The sequence below is a fragment of the Osmerus eperlanus genome, chromosome 13 (assembly GCF_963692335.1).
Source record: "Osmerus eperlanus chromosome 13, fOsmEpe2.1, whole genome shotgun sequence".
In the NCBI taxonomy this organism is placed as follows: domain Eukaryota; kingdom Metazoa; phylum Chordata; class Actinopteri; order Osmeriformes; family Osmeridae; genus Osmerus; species Osmerus eperlanus.
The window spans coordinates 6,454,378-6,472,198 of record NC_085030.1 but is presented as its reverse complement, the minus strand read 5'-3'; the positions used below and the strand labels follow the sequence as shown (position 1 = coordinate 6,472,198).

The 17,821-nt window shown below is 49.8% G+C and overlaps 1 protein-coding gene across 1 annotated transcript in view; it reads left to right on the top strand.

Annotated features, from left to right (window-relative positions):
• The first annotated feature begins 386 nt into the window (after positions 1–386).
• The window catches only part of unc5a (unc-5 netrin receptor A), a 30,323-nt gene continuing 12,888 nt past the window's right edge, over positions 387–17,821 (top strand). The window contains exons 1-6 of the mRNA XM_062476015.1: positions 387–576; positions 1,540–1,839; positions 4,473–4,560; positions 4,969–5,137; positions 7,379–7,612; positions 16,573–16,722. Coding sequence (XP_062331999.1) covers positions 426–576; positions 1,540–1,839; positions 4,473–4,560; positions 4,969–5,137; positions 7,379–7,612; positions 16,573–16,722 — 1,092 coding nt within the window. The 5' untranslated portion in view covers positions 387–425. The remainder of the gene's footprint in view (positions 577–1,539; positions 1,840–4,472; positions 4,561–4,968; positions 5,138–7,378; positions 7,613–16,572; positions 16,723–17,821) is intronic.

Below are 17,821 nucleotides of genomic sequence, written 5' to 3'. Positions count from 1 at the left end.
TTACTAGGGACAGAACTGGAACACTCTTATCTATTGATGGGCCCTTGGGGGCCCCTCTACCTCGTCTGGTGTACAGTGTGACAACCAGGAAGAAACGTTCAATGGTCGAATGTCCATGTGACTGATGTAAACAATGAACGACCCAAAAACCGATATTGTTCCAGTTGTCTTCACTCGGAAATATGTGGTGGATGTCTGGAGTCTGAATTATGTAAATTGGTTATGATAAGATTTGACGCATCGAAAAGTCCTTCATCTTGCTATGACTGCTCTGCCCTCCCCCCACCCCCCAAAAAAAAAAAACGGAACGTTACCCAAATGTAACCCATCTCTCCTCTGTCTCTCCCCCTCCCGACTCCCTTACCCCCCCCAACCCCCCGCCCCCAGCAGCGAGCGGGGCCGAGGACGTGGCTCTGTACGTGGGCATGGTGGCGGTGGCCCTCTGCCTCACCCTGCTGCTCACCGTGGTGGTCCTGGTCTACCGGCGCAAGAAGGAGGGCCTGGATGCCGACGTGGCCGACTCGTCCATCCTCACCACTGGCTTCCAGCCCATGGGCATCAAGCCCAGCAAGCCAGGTGTGTGGGCGCCCCGGCCTCGCCACGGCAGGCCGCCGCCCCCCCCCTCGCAGCAGTAGGATACTGTTCTTTGTTCTACCGCTTGTTTCGTCGTCGGGTACCCTCCCTCTGTCCTCCTCGTCCGCCTCGCCCTCTGTGTGTGTGTGTGAGTGTTCTGAGGGTATGTTGTGTTGGTGTCGCGTTGTGTCGGTGTGGTGGTGTTTCGATCAGTCGGTGTGGTAGTGTTGAGTGTATCGCTGTGGTAGAGTAGGGTGTCGGAATAGGGGGTGTGTTGAGTCTGTTGGTGTGGTACAGTAATGTGTCGAGTGTGTCAGTGTGGTAGTGTGTTTTGGCATAGGGTAGGAATTGACTTTTGTGTTTTCCTCCACATTAGTGTCATTATGTTGTCAGTGTTCTGTGTGTGGGGCTTGATGCCCCTGTGAAAACTGTCTGCTTTTGTCCCCAAGTACTGTCACTACGAGCAGTGGAAAGTGGAGTCTGCAAATCACAATGAGAAAGCCTCTTTAAACTGCGACTGCTTAGCTTCCACTGACTTCTGTTTGGAATTGATTGTGGTTGCATGAGAGAGGCAAATAATTGACTGGCTTAGGATGAAATTACTGTCTGTCTGTCTTTGTCTGAGTGTATGTGTGTGTGTATGTCTGTGTGTATGTATGTATATGTGTGTGTGTGTGTGTGTGTGTATGTCTGTGTGTATGTGTGCATATGTGTGTGTGTATATATATATATGTGTTTGTGTGTGTGTGTGTGGGAGGGGGGTATATCTGTGTATGTGTGTCTGTGTTTGTGTGTGCTTCTTGGTATGTGTGTGTGTGTGTATGCATATTGCTGTGTATTTCTAATGACAGCTTCCAGTTGCTCTTCTACCCACAATGTTCTGAGTGTCTGGCCAGCGTAGGAACCACCACCACCACCATGGCTGGAGATCTTCACTTGTGCTCCTGTCTGTTTCTGTTCTAATAGAGAACTCCCATCTGCTTACCATCCAGCCTGACCTAACCACCACCACCACCAGTTACCAAGGTACCCTGCGCTCACGCCACGACAACACCGCCAAGTTCTCCATGACCAACGGGCCTCTCCTGGACCCCCTGCCCAACGGCTCCCACACGCTGCACAACGGCAAGCTGACCTCCGACCCTGCTGAGTTCATGAGCAGGCTGTCCACCCAGACCTACTTTAAAACGCTGCCGCGCGACGTCGCTAACGCCACCTACGGAACGTTCAACTTCCTGGGGGGGCGCCTGACCCTCCCCAACACAGGTGGGTGCTTCCCTGGTAGACAGGATACTGCAGAGAGCTTGTGTACTACTTCCATGCATAACAAATGGGCCTAACCGGAACATTATAATAGGATGAATCACAGGCTCTCAAGTATTACTGCCTAAAGCGTGTTGTTTTTTTACTCTCTAGGAAATGGTACCTAGATACAAGTAAAAAAAGATAAACAGTTACTAAATAAATAGCTATTTTTCCTGTAGTAATTACGAGATGGAAGAATTAAATTATGGAATTGCCTCAAAGCACGCAGTAAAATAAAGTCCTAGCCATGTTTTCATCCTCTCTGGGAAGATTTCCCTCTTAGCTCGGCCAGCCCTATGCTGGGCTGGGCCAGCGCTGTGCTGGGCCAGCGCTGTGCTGGGCCAGCGCTGTGCTGGGCCAGCGCTGTGCTGGGCCAGCGCTGTGCTGGCCAGCGCTGTGCTCTGCCAGCCCTGTGCTCTGCCAGCCCTGTGCTCTGCCAGCCCTGTGCTCTGCCAGCCCTGTGCTGGGCCAGCCCTGTGATGGGCCAGTGCTGTGCTAGGCCATCCCTGTGCTCTGCCAGCCCTGCGCTCTGCCAGCCCTGCGCTCGGCCAGCCCTGCGCTCGGCCAGCCCTGCACTCGGCCAGCCCTGCGCTCGACCAGCCCTGCGCTCGGCCAGCCCTGCGCTCTGCCAGCCCTGCGCTCTGCCAGCCCTGCGCTCGGCCAGCCCTGCGCTCGGCCAGCCCTGCGCTCGGCCAGCCCTGCGCTCGGCCAGCCCTGTGCTCGGCCCTGCTCTAGTGGTTTCACACTGATGATGGGTTCAGCTAAGACTGTTGCAACTCGATCCCGTCCCTGGGCCAAGGCAGGAGCTGATCACGCTAATTAAGTCTTTTCCTTAACTGCCTGCCTGACCGTGGGTTCATCATGATGTTGAGACTAGATCCTATCTCTGCCAGGGACACGGCGAGTGGTCCCAAAGGGCCAGAGAACAGGAGGTTGAAACGAGGGGAGAGAGAGAGAAGAGAGGGAGAGAGAAAGAGAGAGTGTGAGCGTGTATGTGAGGAAAAGAAGCTATGAAAGAGAGAGAGAGAGAACCAACGCACGTCCTATTACACCAAAGATGGACTACACAACCATTGTACCGTTTGATACATTTGAATATGATGAAATGTAAATATAAATCTGCTTGTGAATGGGCAAATGTTCCAGTACCCTAATCATCAAAATATGAGTGCACGTTAACTTCCATCACCCATTCTCTAGCAGTCCTATTATCTACTTTATACTGAACAGTGGATTATTGTAAGAAGCAGGGTACTTTTATACATGATTAGTGACATATGAACAAGAGCACTAATTGCCAGGAGAGAATCAGAGTGCTGGAGAACACAGGGTTAGGTTCCTAGAATAGACCACAGAACAAATTACCCCAATTAGACCACTTCTTTCTGTCATGGCTGGTCAGATTCATGGCCAACGCCAGGGGCATTAAGGACGAGCCTTGGTTGTCTGTTAAGAGCCCAGATTGAGCATAAGGACCTCTGCAGATAAAAGATAAATAGATAGTCTTCCGTGGTTGTCCCCGCTTTGGGGTCCTCCTCCTCCTCTTGGCTCTCTCTCTCTCTGTCTCTCTCTGTCTGTCTCTCTCTCTGTCTCTCTCTGTCTGTCTCTCTCTCTCTCTCTGTCTCTCTCTCTTTCTGTCTCTCTCTCTCTGTCTCTCTCTCTTTCTGTCTCTCTCTCTGTCTCTCTCTCTGTCTCTCTCTCTTTCTCTCTCTGTCTCTCTCTCTGTCTCTCTCTCTGTCTCTCTCTCTGTCTCTCTCTCTGTCTCTCTCTCTGTCTCTCTCTCTGTCTTACTCATCTGTCTTACTCCACATCTCTCTCTCATTTCTCATTTTCTCACCTTCTCATTTGGTGGTTATTGCATGCATGGATTACCTTAAGCCTGACTGCTCAGCTGGGCACTCATCTACTCACTTGGTCCCAGACACAGCTTGCGTATATCCAGTCACACACACACATTTTCCCAGGGTTCATTTAGACACTTAATGTCAACAGACACAGGCAGACATGTTTTATGAACACAATACATTGTTTTGAGAACACATACACTCGAAACAGCACTCCAGAGGATGTTTGCGTCACCAAACCGTGCAATGGCACTTCAGATAGTTCCCCCCCCCCCCCCCCGTCTTCCCTGTTTGATCTGAATCTTAAATGGAATTTAAAGTGGATAATTGTACGATGAGCATCCACACAAATGGCGACACTCAGCCTGCTTTTAGCCAGCTCTAGCTGCTCTCTAAGGTGTATTTCCCTTCTCTCTAGGGGGATGGCAATTTCCTCTGAGTGGTCTGTTCCTCTGTCTCAATTATCTGCTACAGTATGCGGCGGGCAGAGGACATTTAAAAGATGTCTCGATACGGCCTTTTGTTTCCACTAATTGTTAACTGTGGGGGAAGGGAGGGGGAGGGGGAGACACCGGCCTGTGTAGCTGGTGGAGGGGTTTCTCTGACCTTCAGGATGGACGTGCTGTTGTTTCCCCATCCACGCAGTTTAGGGCGTGTGGCTGGGTCCTCTTTGGCGGAATGATAAAAGCGCTGTTTCCCACAGAACAAAACGAGCCCCGCCGTCTCTCCCTCCTCTGTTATTTGCATTAGGAATCAGCCTGCTCATTCCTCCCGAGGCCATCCCCAGAGGGAAGATCTACGAGATCTACCTGACGGTCCAGAGGAAGGAGGATTTAAGGTGCGTCTCCCTGGCTCTCAGCCCCGCTGACGTGCCCTGTTCCCTGGCCCTGCGGCCGGCCGGCCCGGTGCTTCTGTTGCTGGAGCTCTGCCGTTTTCATGTTTACCTCCTCAGAGACTGTGGCCTTTTCAGAGGAAGGCATATGTAAAATGGTACTGAATAATGTCGTTTTACCGCAGCTAGGTTGAGTTATTGTTTTGAATTTACTTGATTGCTTTCTAGGGTGCATTCAGATGGTGGCAAAATTCCCTATCTCGCACTTTTATGCTCATGTTTTCTTCTTTTTGTTGCCTTCCATTTTTCTGTCTCGGCTCTCTTTTTCTCTCCTCTCATCCATCTCCCCCACCCTTCCCGTCCCGCCTACCGCCCCCTGACCTTCTGCCCTCCCGCCCCTCTGTCCACATCCAGGTTACCCTTGGCGGGCTGCCAGACCCTGCTGAGCCCCATCGTGAGCTGTGGGCCCCCAGGGGTGGTTCTGACCCGGCCCGTCATCATGACCATGGACCACTGCTCCGACGCCAGCCCTGACAACTGGGCCGTGCGCCTCAAGAAGCAGAACTATGAGGGCGTGTGGGAGGTGAGTGGGTCGGGGACTGCCCATGGAGAACACATTAACCCTGCTGCACAGCAGCTGGGGAATACACTGCAGAGAGAGAGATGGGACTGCCCTGCCCCAGCCTGGTACACAAGGGATGGACAGATGGACGGACAGATAGATGAGCGGATGGATGGACGGACGGAGGAGGAATGGGATGGGTGCATGGAAGGGTGATTAACTGAGAAAATCAAGATTTCCAAGGTGTCTCTTCTATTTAGAAGTTCTATTCATTATCACTTCTGATCCCATAGCAGCAGGCTTGCAAGTATTTGAGTTAGAATATCATTTAGCACCTACACCGCGGCACTTAGCTCCATCTGAATATCTGATAACCGTTTTTTCGTCTGAGAGCCTCGAAGCGGGGCCCCGTGTCAGTGAATCTGCCTATAATCTACACCATGGTTTATTGCTATGGCCCCTCTCCCTATCACTTAAGGGGGCTTTGTGGTTCGGGGGGGGGTCTTGGTTTGAAGTTAGGGTGGCAGATGGGGGAGGGGGCTTTCTCGTTACTGGGAAGGTGATGGAATAGCGGAACACCAAGGCAAGGTGATTGCGGTTGGTGAGGGTGGAAGGTGGGGGGGGGGGGGGGGTTGGGGGGTGTTAGAGGAGAGACAGGGGGTAGTAGGTCCTCTTTCATGTTCGATATTGTGCATAAATTATTCAGCCTCCTGCGTGGGGAGGTGGTGGGGTGTCTGTGGGATGGATTGGCCTGTCTGAGGCTGAGGTTAGACCAGCACTTTTAATCATCAGCTGGACCAAATATAGCCCGGCAGGCTGGCCCACCACCACTGGAGGGAGGTGGGGGCTTAGGGGGGGGCAGGTGGACCTGGGAACGAGAGAACAGACAGACAGAGAGAGAGGGAAAGGGAGGGGTCGGGGGAGAAGATAGAGAGAAAGAGAGAGGGACAGAAGAGACGAGAGCGAGATAGAAAATGCATGAGGGAGAGATAGAGATGGGAGGTGTATAGAGCTGGTAAAACAGGGTAGATCTCATCTCAGAAAGGAAGAAGAATTAAAGTGGTAGGTGTGGGGGGGGGGGGTAGAGGGGTGGAGAGCACTGAGTAAAGGACAGAGATAAACAGAGAAAGAGAGAGCGAGCGAGGGTGGGTGGGAGATGGGGAAATGAATTGCATGTGGATATTGAGCGGATAGGTAATTGAGCCAGTGGATCTCTCCTCACTCCAGTGCAGTCCGAGAAATATTAAGATGATGAAAAAGTCAGACTTCATTGTGGTTGCATAGGAAATGAACGGTGTCATTACTAATTCCATTGATGAGGACTAGTATTGGGTCAATCCTGCCAGAGGAAGTGATATCGTAGGAAGAGCGGGGGTGTTTAGCAGCTGCACTAGGCAGGAGGGACAGAACGACTCAGTTTACCTGGGAGGAGGACTTCTAGCGAATGTATCATCACCTTGGGCCCAATGCGTCTGTCAGGATAACAGTTACATCTTTTCTAACAGTGTCATCTTCGGACACTGTAGATCTACTGTTATTGCTCATAACTTGGTTTTTCACTTTGCCCTCAGTTTCTGTGGTAAATCAGAGAGCACATGCAGTGTAACTATGGATTGTCTGATTTGATATACAATACTTAGGATACTTTCAAGTATACGGTTATTTGAATTGTTGGTTTACATTGGTTTTACTTGTAATTCTGTGTCTTATCTTTGTATACCTCGTAAGGTTCTAGTTTTGATGACATAATCAGAAGCATGCTGTCTCACCAGTGTGCCTCTAGGTGTCCAGGGAATGGAAGGGTCGGCTATTCCTTCCTCTGCTAATTGTGTTATTTGGAGGATGAAGCAGTAAGTTCCTACCACATTTGTGAACAAATTCCTAAAGGCCGACGAAAATCCCCATAATCCAATATGTACTGTATTTTCTGTGTCTCTTTTCTTTCTTTTTTAGAGACATCTGTTCTTGCCAGGAAACTATCGGAGTCTCCTTTCATGTCAATTGAATACCTTGTTCATGAATTATTTAGTAAATTGACAGTGTTCTATAGGATCTGTAGTTCTGTGTGTGTGCGTGTGTGTGTAGGAAAGTGTGTGTGTGTGTGTAGGTGATGGTTTGGAGCTAAAAGGGATTCTGGTGTGCTCATCCATTTTGAGCACCCTAAAACGGACTCTAAATGAACACGCACAGCGGGGGGTGAACAGGAGCCTCTGACCCCCTGCTCCCCTGTGACCTGTGACCCCTACGTGTCCCCCATCCCAGGACGTGCTGCAGATGGGCGAGGAGCTGGCATCGGACCCCTACTACTGCCAGCTGGAGGCGGAGACCTGCCGGGTGTTCTCGGAGCAGCTGGGCCGCTTCGCCCTGGTGGGCGAGTCGCTCAACATGGCCGCCGCCAAGCGCCTTCGCCTGGTCCTCTTCTCCGATGCCTACTGCTCCACCCTGGAGTACAACATCAGGGTGTACTGCATGGACGACACGCAGGACGTCTTCAAGGTAAGGAGGAGAGGAGGGTCGGGGAGGAGTGGAGGTGTGGGGTGGGGTGGAAAGGAGAGGCGGGTGTGGGGAGGAGAGAGGAGAGGAGTGTGTGGGGTGGAAAGGAGAGGCGGGTGTGGGGAGGAGGGAGGAGAGGAGTGTGTGGGGAGGAGGGAGGAGAGGAGTGTGTGGGGAGGACGGACGAGAGGAGTGTGTGGGCCTAGTGATTGCTTGAGTGCTGGAAATTGTTCACGTTTTCTAGGACTCGCAGCATCTTTTGTCTATTTGTGGCATTCACCCTGGTGATGCTTGCTGGCCATTGTGTCCTACAGCACAGGCTATCTCTCAGCAGGGACAAAAGCACTCAAACACAAAGCAGCAAAACAAGCCTAGGGTAAATGCCATATATCATATGCAGTGTTCTAGTGTGTGATTGGTACAGTAGGAATGTACTGTAACAATGCATATGTCTCTCTCTCTCTCTCTCTCTCTCTCTCTCAGTTCAGTTCAGTTCAAAGGGCTTTATTGGCATGAAAACAACAATTGTTCATATTGCCAAAGCAACGGTAGAATTACAGAAATATTAATCAATGTAAATCATGGCCTTATATATACTTATATTTCACACACTCACATACAGAGACACACACGGCAGTTTAACATATACAGTGTATCTACACCACACAGGTGTACAACTTGTATCCATGTTATTATTTTTCAAGTTGGTATATTATTAATGTTGCCAAATAATCAGTATAAATAAATAAATAAGTAAATAGATACACACACACATATGTATATATACATATATATATGTATACGCATACACACATGTATACACACCCACACGTATATATACACACGCATATACCCATACATACACATACATGCGCACATACAGGTTATATAATGATAATAATAATAGTAAAAATCAAATACTAAATTTGAAATTCTGAAAAATTACAGTAAAATTTAAACAAAATATTAAAACAAAAATTAAAACATGTTATGTTTGCCATATTATAAATTGTCCTCATTGTGGTTTTCTCTAAAGCCATGACAGGCTGATACATACTTTGCTGCTCTCTCTGTCTCTCTCTCTCTCTCTGTCTCTCTCTCTGTCTCTCTCTCTCTCTCTCTCTCTCTCTCTCTCTCTCTCTCTCTCTCTCTCTCTCTCTCTCTCTCTCTCTCTCTCTCTCTCTCTCTCTCTCTCTCCTGTGTGGACAGAGTATAATCAAACACTAATGCCAGTCTACTTCCCCTGAGGCCTGCCTCTGAGCAGCCTGTTAAGATTTCATTTGCATGGTTAATTAGTAAATTAAAAGGAGAGCCTTTCGCCCAGCACCCCATGCTCCCCACCCGCCCACCCACCCTCCTCCATTTTAATACTTTTCTCTGTCCCCCCCGTCTGCCAGAAGTGGCGCCTCCCACTCCAATCCACTCCAGCCGACAGGAGTGTCTGACCCTCTCTCAGAGGGGTGGGGCAGTGCCAGGGTTTCTGGAGGGGCTGTCGAGTGGCGATTGGGGCTGCTGGGAGAGGAGGAGGAAGGGGGGTGGAAGGCAGAGGGTGGGCGCCTCAGTCTGAAATTAGGGCTCACACATTCCGAGAGCCGAGGACGAGATAAGAGCCCTGCAGAGGCTCCAGCGCGGGGTGTGAATGACTGGAACCAGCCTCCTCTCCTACACCCCTACACCTCCTCCCCTACACCCCTACACCTCCTCCCCTACACCCCTACACCTCCTCCCCTACACCCCCAGCCTCCCCCACGCTCCTCCAGTCCTCCGCCAGGCCCAGGCAGCAGCTGTGCTCTGGGAAGAGGCAGGTTGCTGAACTTCCCTTTATTCTTAAAGGAAGACGGTGACATGTTTTGGGAAATTTATTTGCCGGTGATTCAGAGCTGAGCTTTGAAGAACTATAACAACTTCAGAACTTAAACTAGCGAGGTCAACAAGCTTCTTTGCTGGTTATGAATACTGTATGATGTGATGAGGCTTGTGTAGTTGGAGGCAGCGTCTGACCCTGTGTGAGTAGGACCTCTGCTTTACCTTGAGCAGACAAAGCAGTTATATTGAACACTCATCAGCGAGGGAAGCCGACACCCACCAACAGTAAGCTTGTGGACTACATTCTCCATCTCCCCCTACCTACCACAGTACATCAGCTCCTTGTCTCTCAGTCAACCAGGTTCTGTGGTCAGCCACAGAATCTCCTGGGATTTGTAGTTTTTTTCCATGTGGTTGATTTAGGATGCAGCCCTGCTACTTAGTAATCTGGACTCCACTTTGCTCTTTCAGTGTCATTACGGAGGGAAGTAGTTCATTTAGTGGCTACATTAACCACTCAAAACACAGATTAAACTTCCCAGGAGAGGTCTGGCCTAATCACTAATCACCATCTTTAAAATGCGCTATTCATGATTAGACTGCCACTGCAGTAGCTATCATTAGCCTTAATTGTGGTGTAGCAGGGGTGTATTAGCGGATTGGTGGTAGTGGTACAGTAGTGTGGTGCTGAAGGTGTTTTACACCCCATCCTCAGGGATACTGTGTGTTCTAGCTCCAGCCCGTGTTAGTTCTGTTGCAGTTTCACATTCAGAGTGCTTCAGGGCATCCCCTATCAGACAGGATGTCAAATCAGCAATAGCCCACCCCTCCCAACTGGGATAGAGAATGAAAAAGCACCTCTCTGGGTTTTAAGGGGATGTTCTGTGTTCTCCTGCCTTGGCTGTGCTTTGGAGCCGTGTAGCGTGGTGGTGGTGCAACACTCGACACTGAACTCCTCAGCGCCATCCCTGGCTGTCAGTGTCCTCCGACGTACTCTCCTTCATCATCCAGCCCTCCAGCCAGCCCTCCAGCCAGCCATCCAGCCAGCCATCCAGCCAGCCATCCAGCCAGCCAGCCAGCCAGGCCGGCGGACACACGGCAAAGTGCAATCTCTCATCTCCCAATTAAAGCAGATTAGAACCAATGTTATTGTCTTTGATCCTAAGTGTGTGGGGACTCAGGGGAGACCGTGACATTTCCGTGTGATGCCCGCCGTATGGTCGCTGGCTCTGCCGGGACCAATTAAGTTAATATTTAATGTGTGTCCCACTTATGATTGGCCAGGCCAGGGCTGGCGCCACACAGCAGAGGCAAGTGTGGTGCCGTCCTCCCTGGGAGTGTGCGTGTGTGTGAGAGAGAGAGAGAGAGAGAGAGAGAGAGAGAGAGAGAGAGAGAGAGAGAGAGAGAAAGAGACAGAAAGAGAGAAATAAAGAGAAAGAGAGAGATTTAAGGAAGTGCTCCACTGTTGTTCAGTCTCTTTGAAAGGAGCGTAAACACCTGCAAACCCTCTTGGCAGCAGTGAGCACTGTGTTGGTCTCAGAGCCATGTCGTTAAGCCCTCTGGTATGCAGAACATACCAAGCCCCACTGGGGGAATTTGGGAAACGACTTTGGGAAACCGAATATGATATTAAGCTGTACCTGGTGACTTTATGAAGGGTACACAACATAAGTGTGGTATTCGAGTTATTGAAAGAAAGATTTTTGTTCCGATTTTCTCCAATGCACACTGAGGCTTCATCAGTTCTCATTCCACACGCAATAGTTGAACACTGAGACAGTATTAAACAAAGTTAATTAGATGACCAGAATAAGGACAGATTAAAGTAGCTCAGGTCAAAAATAGCTTGGTGACAAGTCCACCCACGTTTGTGTGCGCGCACGCGCGTGCGTGTGTGTGTGGACGTGTGTTTGCATTTGAAGAATAGGACACTGTACTGTACAGATTCTTGATCAAACCAGCCTCCCTCTGTCAGTCCTAGTTACAAAGTTTGGGGTAAAAGTCTGAAGAGCTCTTGAGGTTCCGCTGAACAGCAGAACTCCCAGGACTTGCCGAAGGGAGGGGAAAAAGCGGTGTCCGTTGAGTAATTCATCAGAAATATAAAAGTTTTTAATTCTAGTGAGTTTAAAGTGATGTTAAATGGCCATTAAATTCCCAAAGGCTCATTTGGACTGAATTGGAGGGAAAATGTTTCAATTAATTTCCTTTGTACTCTCTGCATTGTATTTCTGACTACAGAAGTCATGCTTTCATTAATATTCATGTAATGAGGGTAATTGTTTCAGCTCATTGTGGGACTCCCTGTCATAAAACATATATATCTACTATTACATGTGATTAATAGGCCGTCCTCTGTTGCCCTCTGTGTTAAACACTAAGCCCCTACACGCGCTGACACACCTCCACATCCCAAAATCCTCCTTTGTGAATTCATTTGACCAGAAAACCGCCATCATCTGAAAAAGGATATGAAAAAATGGATAGATACTGTGCCGGGGTAATATATCTAAATATGTGGGTGATTGTAGGCTAATAACTAATTACCGTGTTCTAGGAACCTTTAAGCAAGGTGCTGCTCGCAGCAGAAAATGTAAGGCCTTCTGCGGCTACGCTGCACAGCCATTGTTCCTACTGACCTTAAACTATGAATCATCCTGCATGAGAGAATAACACGGTGAGACTTCCCGTCCAATGAGGAGCTTATCTTTGCATACGGCTTTATGTGGTGTGTCGCTATTCACTGTGTTTTTTTTTCTCAAAAGAGCCACGATTTGAAGTGTTCTCTTCAATGCATCAAGGAAAGAAAACATCCCAGTTGATGGAGGGAGCGTGTAACCGCTAAAGGTGTCCCTCCATCAACAAGTGAAAGAGCAGAGGGCCCCCCAGGTGAGACAGATGCGTTGCAGCAGGTGCCACGGCACACGTCCTGGAATGGCTGCCACGGAAGTTCAACAAGGCATTTAGCTCCGTCAAAAAGCTCGGCTGAAGAAGAATTGTTTTCATAAGATGTTTCGCTTGCCCCTCAGCCCATCTTGCGTCCTCCTTCCCCCCTCCCCTCTCCTCGTCTCGTCGGTACGAGGATTTATCAAGCAGAATGTGCATCTTTCCCTCGCAAACAGTCAGCTCATTTGTATCCTGGCAGACAAGTGCCTGCTATTTGTAGTTATTAATCCGGGTTGAGTGTAGCGGGCATGGCCACTGGAGCTCAGACTGATGGAGACTGTGTGGTGTGTGTGTGTGTGTGGTGTGGGGGTGCTGTCACATCCTCCTTGACAAACACACTACCCACGACACTCTCTCCACCCACAACACTCTCTCTCTCTCTTTACATACTGGATGCATTCTTTTTCTTCAGCCCCAGAGCAACCGTGGAAACAGATGGGCGGATGTGAACGCGAGGTTAGTCTGGTGTGGACGTTTCGTAGGCAGGTGGGGCTGGGTGAGAGGGGAGTTTATGGGGTTATTAAAGTGCTGGGAAGTTGTGTTCCCATGTATCTTCTCAGCATCTTCCCCATGATTTATGTCTATTGCTAATTAGCTGATTATGCACTTAGTGGCCGTCATAGATCTCCTACAGCTACCGCAGAGGGCTTATTCATTGGAAACTCAACGCATACCGAGTATTGTGTGATGACGTTTATGACCTTCTAGTGACTCATGCAGCATAGTGCAGTGTTCAGTGTTTTGAACTGTATTGTCTATTTTTCTCAGTGCTTCTTTACAGCTAATGCCTTTAAATGGTTAGGGTGGGGTGCATGTCCCTGTCTACTGGCCTGCTGTGTGTTGTTGTATAAGAGTTTGGTGCAGTAGCTAACCTCGTTATGTCAGCCCCAGCCCAGAGAGATTAACTGTGGGACTGTTCCCTGGTTCCCCCAGCGGAGCCCAGACCTGGTCCGTCACACAGCCCCAGCTCCGAGCTGCTTCTGAGGGGCCCAGCCCGAGGACAGGAGGGGCTGGGGAGGATAGGAGGATGAGTGCAGAGCAAAGTGGGGGAGCAGTGGGAAACTGTGGCCATGGTCGCGGTAATCCTGTTATCTCTCCTTCTAAAGCTCAGCACTCTGGTGACCTGAAGAAGCAAATGTTAAAGCTGCACTCCCACCCCCCCCCCTCCCCCTCTCTCTCTCTCTCTCTCATTTTCTTGAGCAGTTCCCGCTCTCTCCCTTTTTTTAATCCCTCCCTCGCTTTCCCCGTCCTTATTGAACATCAGGGGGTGGTCTTGGCCTTGGCTGACGTGAAATTCACAGTCCTCACACACACCACAGGCTATCTTTAATTCTGTCAGAACAAAGGGGGTCTTCTCCAGCTCGACTCACACGTTTGGCCCATCTCATGCATCTTGACGATCTCCTGTTCGAGGGTCAGTCTCACCAAAAACATGCCGTCCTCGTTTTCAACGAAGGAACAATACAAAAAAAAAAGGCTAATGTGATTTCTCTCAGTTGTTGACTAATGCGTGATTTGATATTGTAATTCAAACATTGCATTGTTTTCACTGATAGAGTAAATAATAGAGGGATATTAAGCTTCTCATCTATTAGCGTCCCAACATTGTCATCTGTTAACTGGATAATGGGGCGTAAAGAGGGCCATTACTCTCTCAGCCCAGAACATATGCTGGAATCATCCCCATACACACACAGACACAAACTAACGGATACACACACACACATACACCCACACATTCACTAATGCACACATGTACAGACACACCGATACACACTTGTACACGCACTAAGCTGTTCACTACTATACTGCATTAAAGCCTTCTCAACGAGATTGTTACCACAGCACATCCCCTGATCTCTCCTGTCCCTGGTGTCTCCTGTCCCTGATCTCTCTTGTCCCTGGTGTCTCCTGTCCCTGGTGTCTCCTGCCCCTGGTGTCTCCTGCCCCTGATCTCTCTTGTCCCTGGTGTCTCCTGCCCCTGGTCTCTCCTGCCCCTGTTCTCTCCTGCCCCTGTTCTCTCCTGCCCCTAGTCTCTCCTGCCCCTGGTCTCTCCTGCCCCTGTTCTCTCCTGTTCCTGGTCCCTCCTGCCCCAGACACCTCCAGGCCTGTGGTTCTGTCATGGTCCTGGTCCCTCCTGCCCCAGACACCTCCAGGCCTGTGGTTCTGTCATGGTCCTGGTCCCTCCTGCCCCAGACACCTCCAGGCCTGTGGTTCTGTCATGGTCCTGGTCCCTCCTGCCCCAGACACCTCCAGGCCTGTGGTTCTGTCATGGTCCTGGTCCCTCCTGCCCCAGACACCTCCAGGCCTGTGGTTCTGTCATGGTCCTGGGTCTGGGGCCAGGAGTGTCATGTAGTACAGCTTGTTGTGCTCCCTGTCCTATCATGTTAAACCCCCCATCCCCCCCATGGATCAGTATTCACGCTAGTGGATGTTAATAATGGGATAATTGGCAGTGTGCTGCCTGTCTCTTATTACCAGGCTGACAGATCTGCTGATGGGTCAGAAACCCGATGAAAGTCCACCGCTGGCAATTTGCAACGTTTATCTGGGATACGTATAATTGTGCTTAAGAACAGTGTTAAACTAGCCCCCCAGTTAGCCTCCGTAAAGTAGCCTTTTGTCTCTGAATCAGACATAATAGACGGGGGGTGAATCCTGTGGAGGATGCTCTGCTCCTAGTCATTAACTCATTAGACCTCAGCACTTTGATGCTGCTCCCCTGTATGCCCCCCCCCCCCCCCCTCTCTCTCTCTCTCTGGGTAAGTGGGCCGGGGGCGGCCTCCTGGGCTCCTGCCTACTGTACATGCATCTACTATACAGTTAGGAGCTACTGGTACACCTGTGCTGTACATGCATGTACTGTACAGCAGTAGGAGTTACTGATACTCTGGATGTATGAGGGAGTTAGATGAACAGACGTGATAACAAGATGGAGTAATCGAAACGAACGTTATTAAAAAGTAGGTTGATTGAGAGGAAGTGAGTGGGCTTCTGTATGACCAGGGTGGAATGCACTAACCAAACATCCAGATTAGGTATTCATGGTGTCATAATGAACTATACTCTCCCTCACTGTGATAGAGATCTCTATACTACAGCAAGGCCCAGATTCCAAATGGATAATTACCAGCTTCCATTCCAGCGTAATTGGAATCAGTCTAGCCCAAACCGGGGAAAGAGTGCAGAAAATTGAATCTGTGGCGTGCAGATAGAAATCACCGTTGTTCCCGTCTTAATTAGAGTATTCGCTCACATCCCACCATGGGCGAACACGCCCGCGTACCACTGCATTCAACATATGGTCATTATCCATACACACATCCCCCCTCCTGGGATTGTTGTCATAGACTATACACACACACACACTCTCATTCTCACTGACAGATCTTCCTCACAGTAGCTGTTTTCCTTCTCCCGTTTGAGAGAGAAAAAAGGACAGTTTGGTGTGTCTTTCAAGGTCTCCTTAAAAACTAATTTTACCACATCTAGTATTCGGTTTAATGTTTGCCTGTGATGTACACACACACAGGGGCAGGGTTGGGGCGCCACCAGAGGTACTGATCTGAAGGGCCCCCTTGGCGCAAAGCGCCGGCATCAAAATAAATTGATCGATCAGAAGAGAATGCCGGGGATATTATCCGCCCATTCCAGATGGTCATTCGGACGGCAACAAATGGTCTGCTGAGCCAGTCCCACAGAGATTAAAATATTAAGCATGCATTTACAAATCTCTCCTGGCACGAAAACAGAAATGAAATTAAGGAGATTCGCCATGTGGGAACAATGAGCCGTTGACTAATGGCTTGTTCACTTACTTCATCACAGCACAGGTAGTAGCCCTGCTTGCCTGCCTGCCCACTGTATTTGCATGCTAATGCAATTCATGAGCGCTAGGCACGCACACACACACATATATATATATATATATATATATATATATATATATATATATATATATATATATATATATATATATATACAGAGCCAGAGAAGTAACCTTGCGGTGACATTAAAGCATTGTTGAGACAACATGGGACAACCTACTGGGGCGTCAAACTGTGGCCCTATCTCACCGTCCTAAGCGGTGCATGTACGTGTGTGTGTATGTGTGTTCAAGCATACACATATCTCTTCATGCTAAACCATGCCTATTCCCCCACCAGTGTGTGTGTGTCTGTGGGTGCTCTGATCCCTGCTGTGTGTCTCATCAGGAGGTGGTGCAGATGGAGAGCCAGCTGGGCGGGCGCCTGATTGACGAGCCTCACATCCTGCTCTTCAGAGACAGCTACCACAACCTGCGCCTGTCCATCCACGACATGCCCCTGGCCCACTGGAGGAGCAAGCTGCTGGCTGGCTACCAGGTGAGTTTGGGGGGGGGGGGGAGGGGGAGAGGGGAGGGGTGCTGTCTGGCCCTGGGGGGCTGGTGTTGGGCCTGGGGGGCTGGTGTTGGGCCTGGGGGGCTGGTGTCTGGCCCTGGGGGGCTGGTGTTGGGCCTGGGGGGCTGGTGTCTGGCCCTGGGGTGCTGGTGTCTGGCCCTGGGGGGCTGGTGTTGGGCCTGGGGGGCTGGGGTTGGGCCTGGGGGGCTGGTGTTGGGCCTGGGGTGCTGGTGTTGGGCCTGGGGTGCTGCCCCTGACGGTTGGGGGTGGGGGGGAAATGTGCTGTTACAGCATTTTATTTTCTGTAATAGAAATGCCAGATTAGATTTGTGGAGGCTGTTTATCTTTTGTTAGCAGAGTTTCCAGGTGTCGGTGCCTGTGGTAGTCTACCAGTGATGCCTCCCACATCACCGTCATGGCAGGTTTTAGGGGGAGATATCAAGGAATTATTGAAATGACATTGAGATGATGACACAAGCTGATGTCTAAGTAATGAGTGAACTATGGTCTCTTGACAGCCCAGACTGGATTTGAGCAGTTTTGATTTTTGAAGTTTAGCTTCAGTTGATCATTTTTATGATTCACTCAAATGAAGGATTTCTTTTATTTTTTTCTTCATCTGTCACTGCAGAAATGTCTGCTTAATAACCACAGAGGTCTTGGCACAATAGTCCTTGTGCGTGTGTGTGCGTGTGTGCAGCAGACCCCTGCTCCAGCCCCAGTCTGATTGATTATACTAGGAGGCCATCTTTCAAAGGGAGTTCAGATGAAATATAGAACAGTATGCTAATATGTGGAACTTCACAACCTGGCTTTGGAACCTCTCCACCTCCCCACCTTCCCTCCGTACTCCACACCAGCCTCGCCCACTGCAGCCCAGGGAGGGAGAGAGGGAGATGAAGAGAGGAGGAACAGAAAGAGAGATATAGTGTACAGTATATGTGTGTGTTGGGGAGGGGGGGGGTGTTTGTGCTGGCTGTAACTCTGAGCATTGAACACCAGGTCCCCAAAGAGAACACACACGGTCTGTGCTAGGCAGGAAGCCAGCGTGACAACAATGTGCCTAGAACAGAGGCTTATTCCT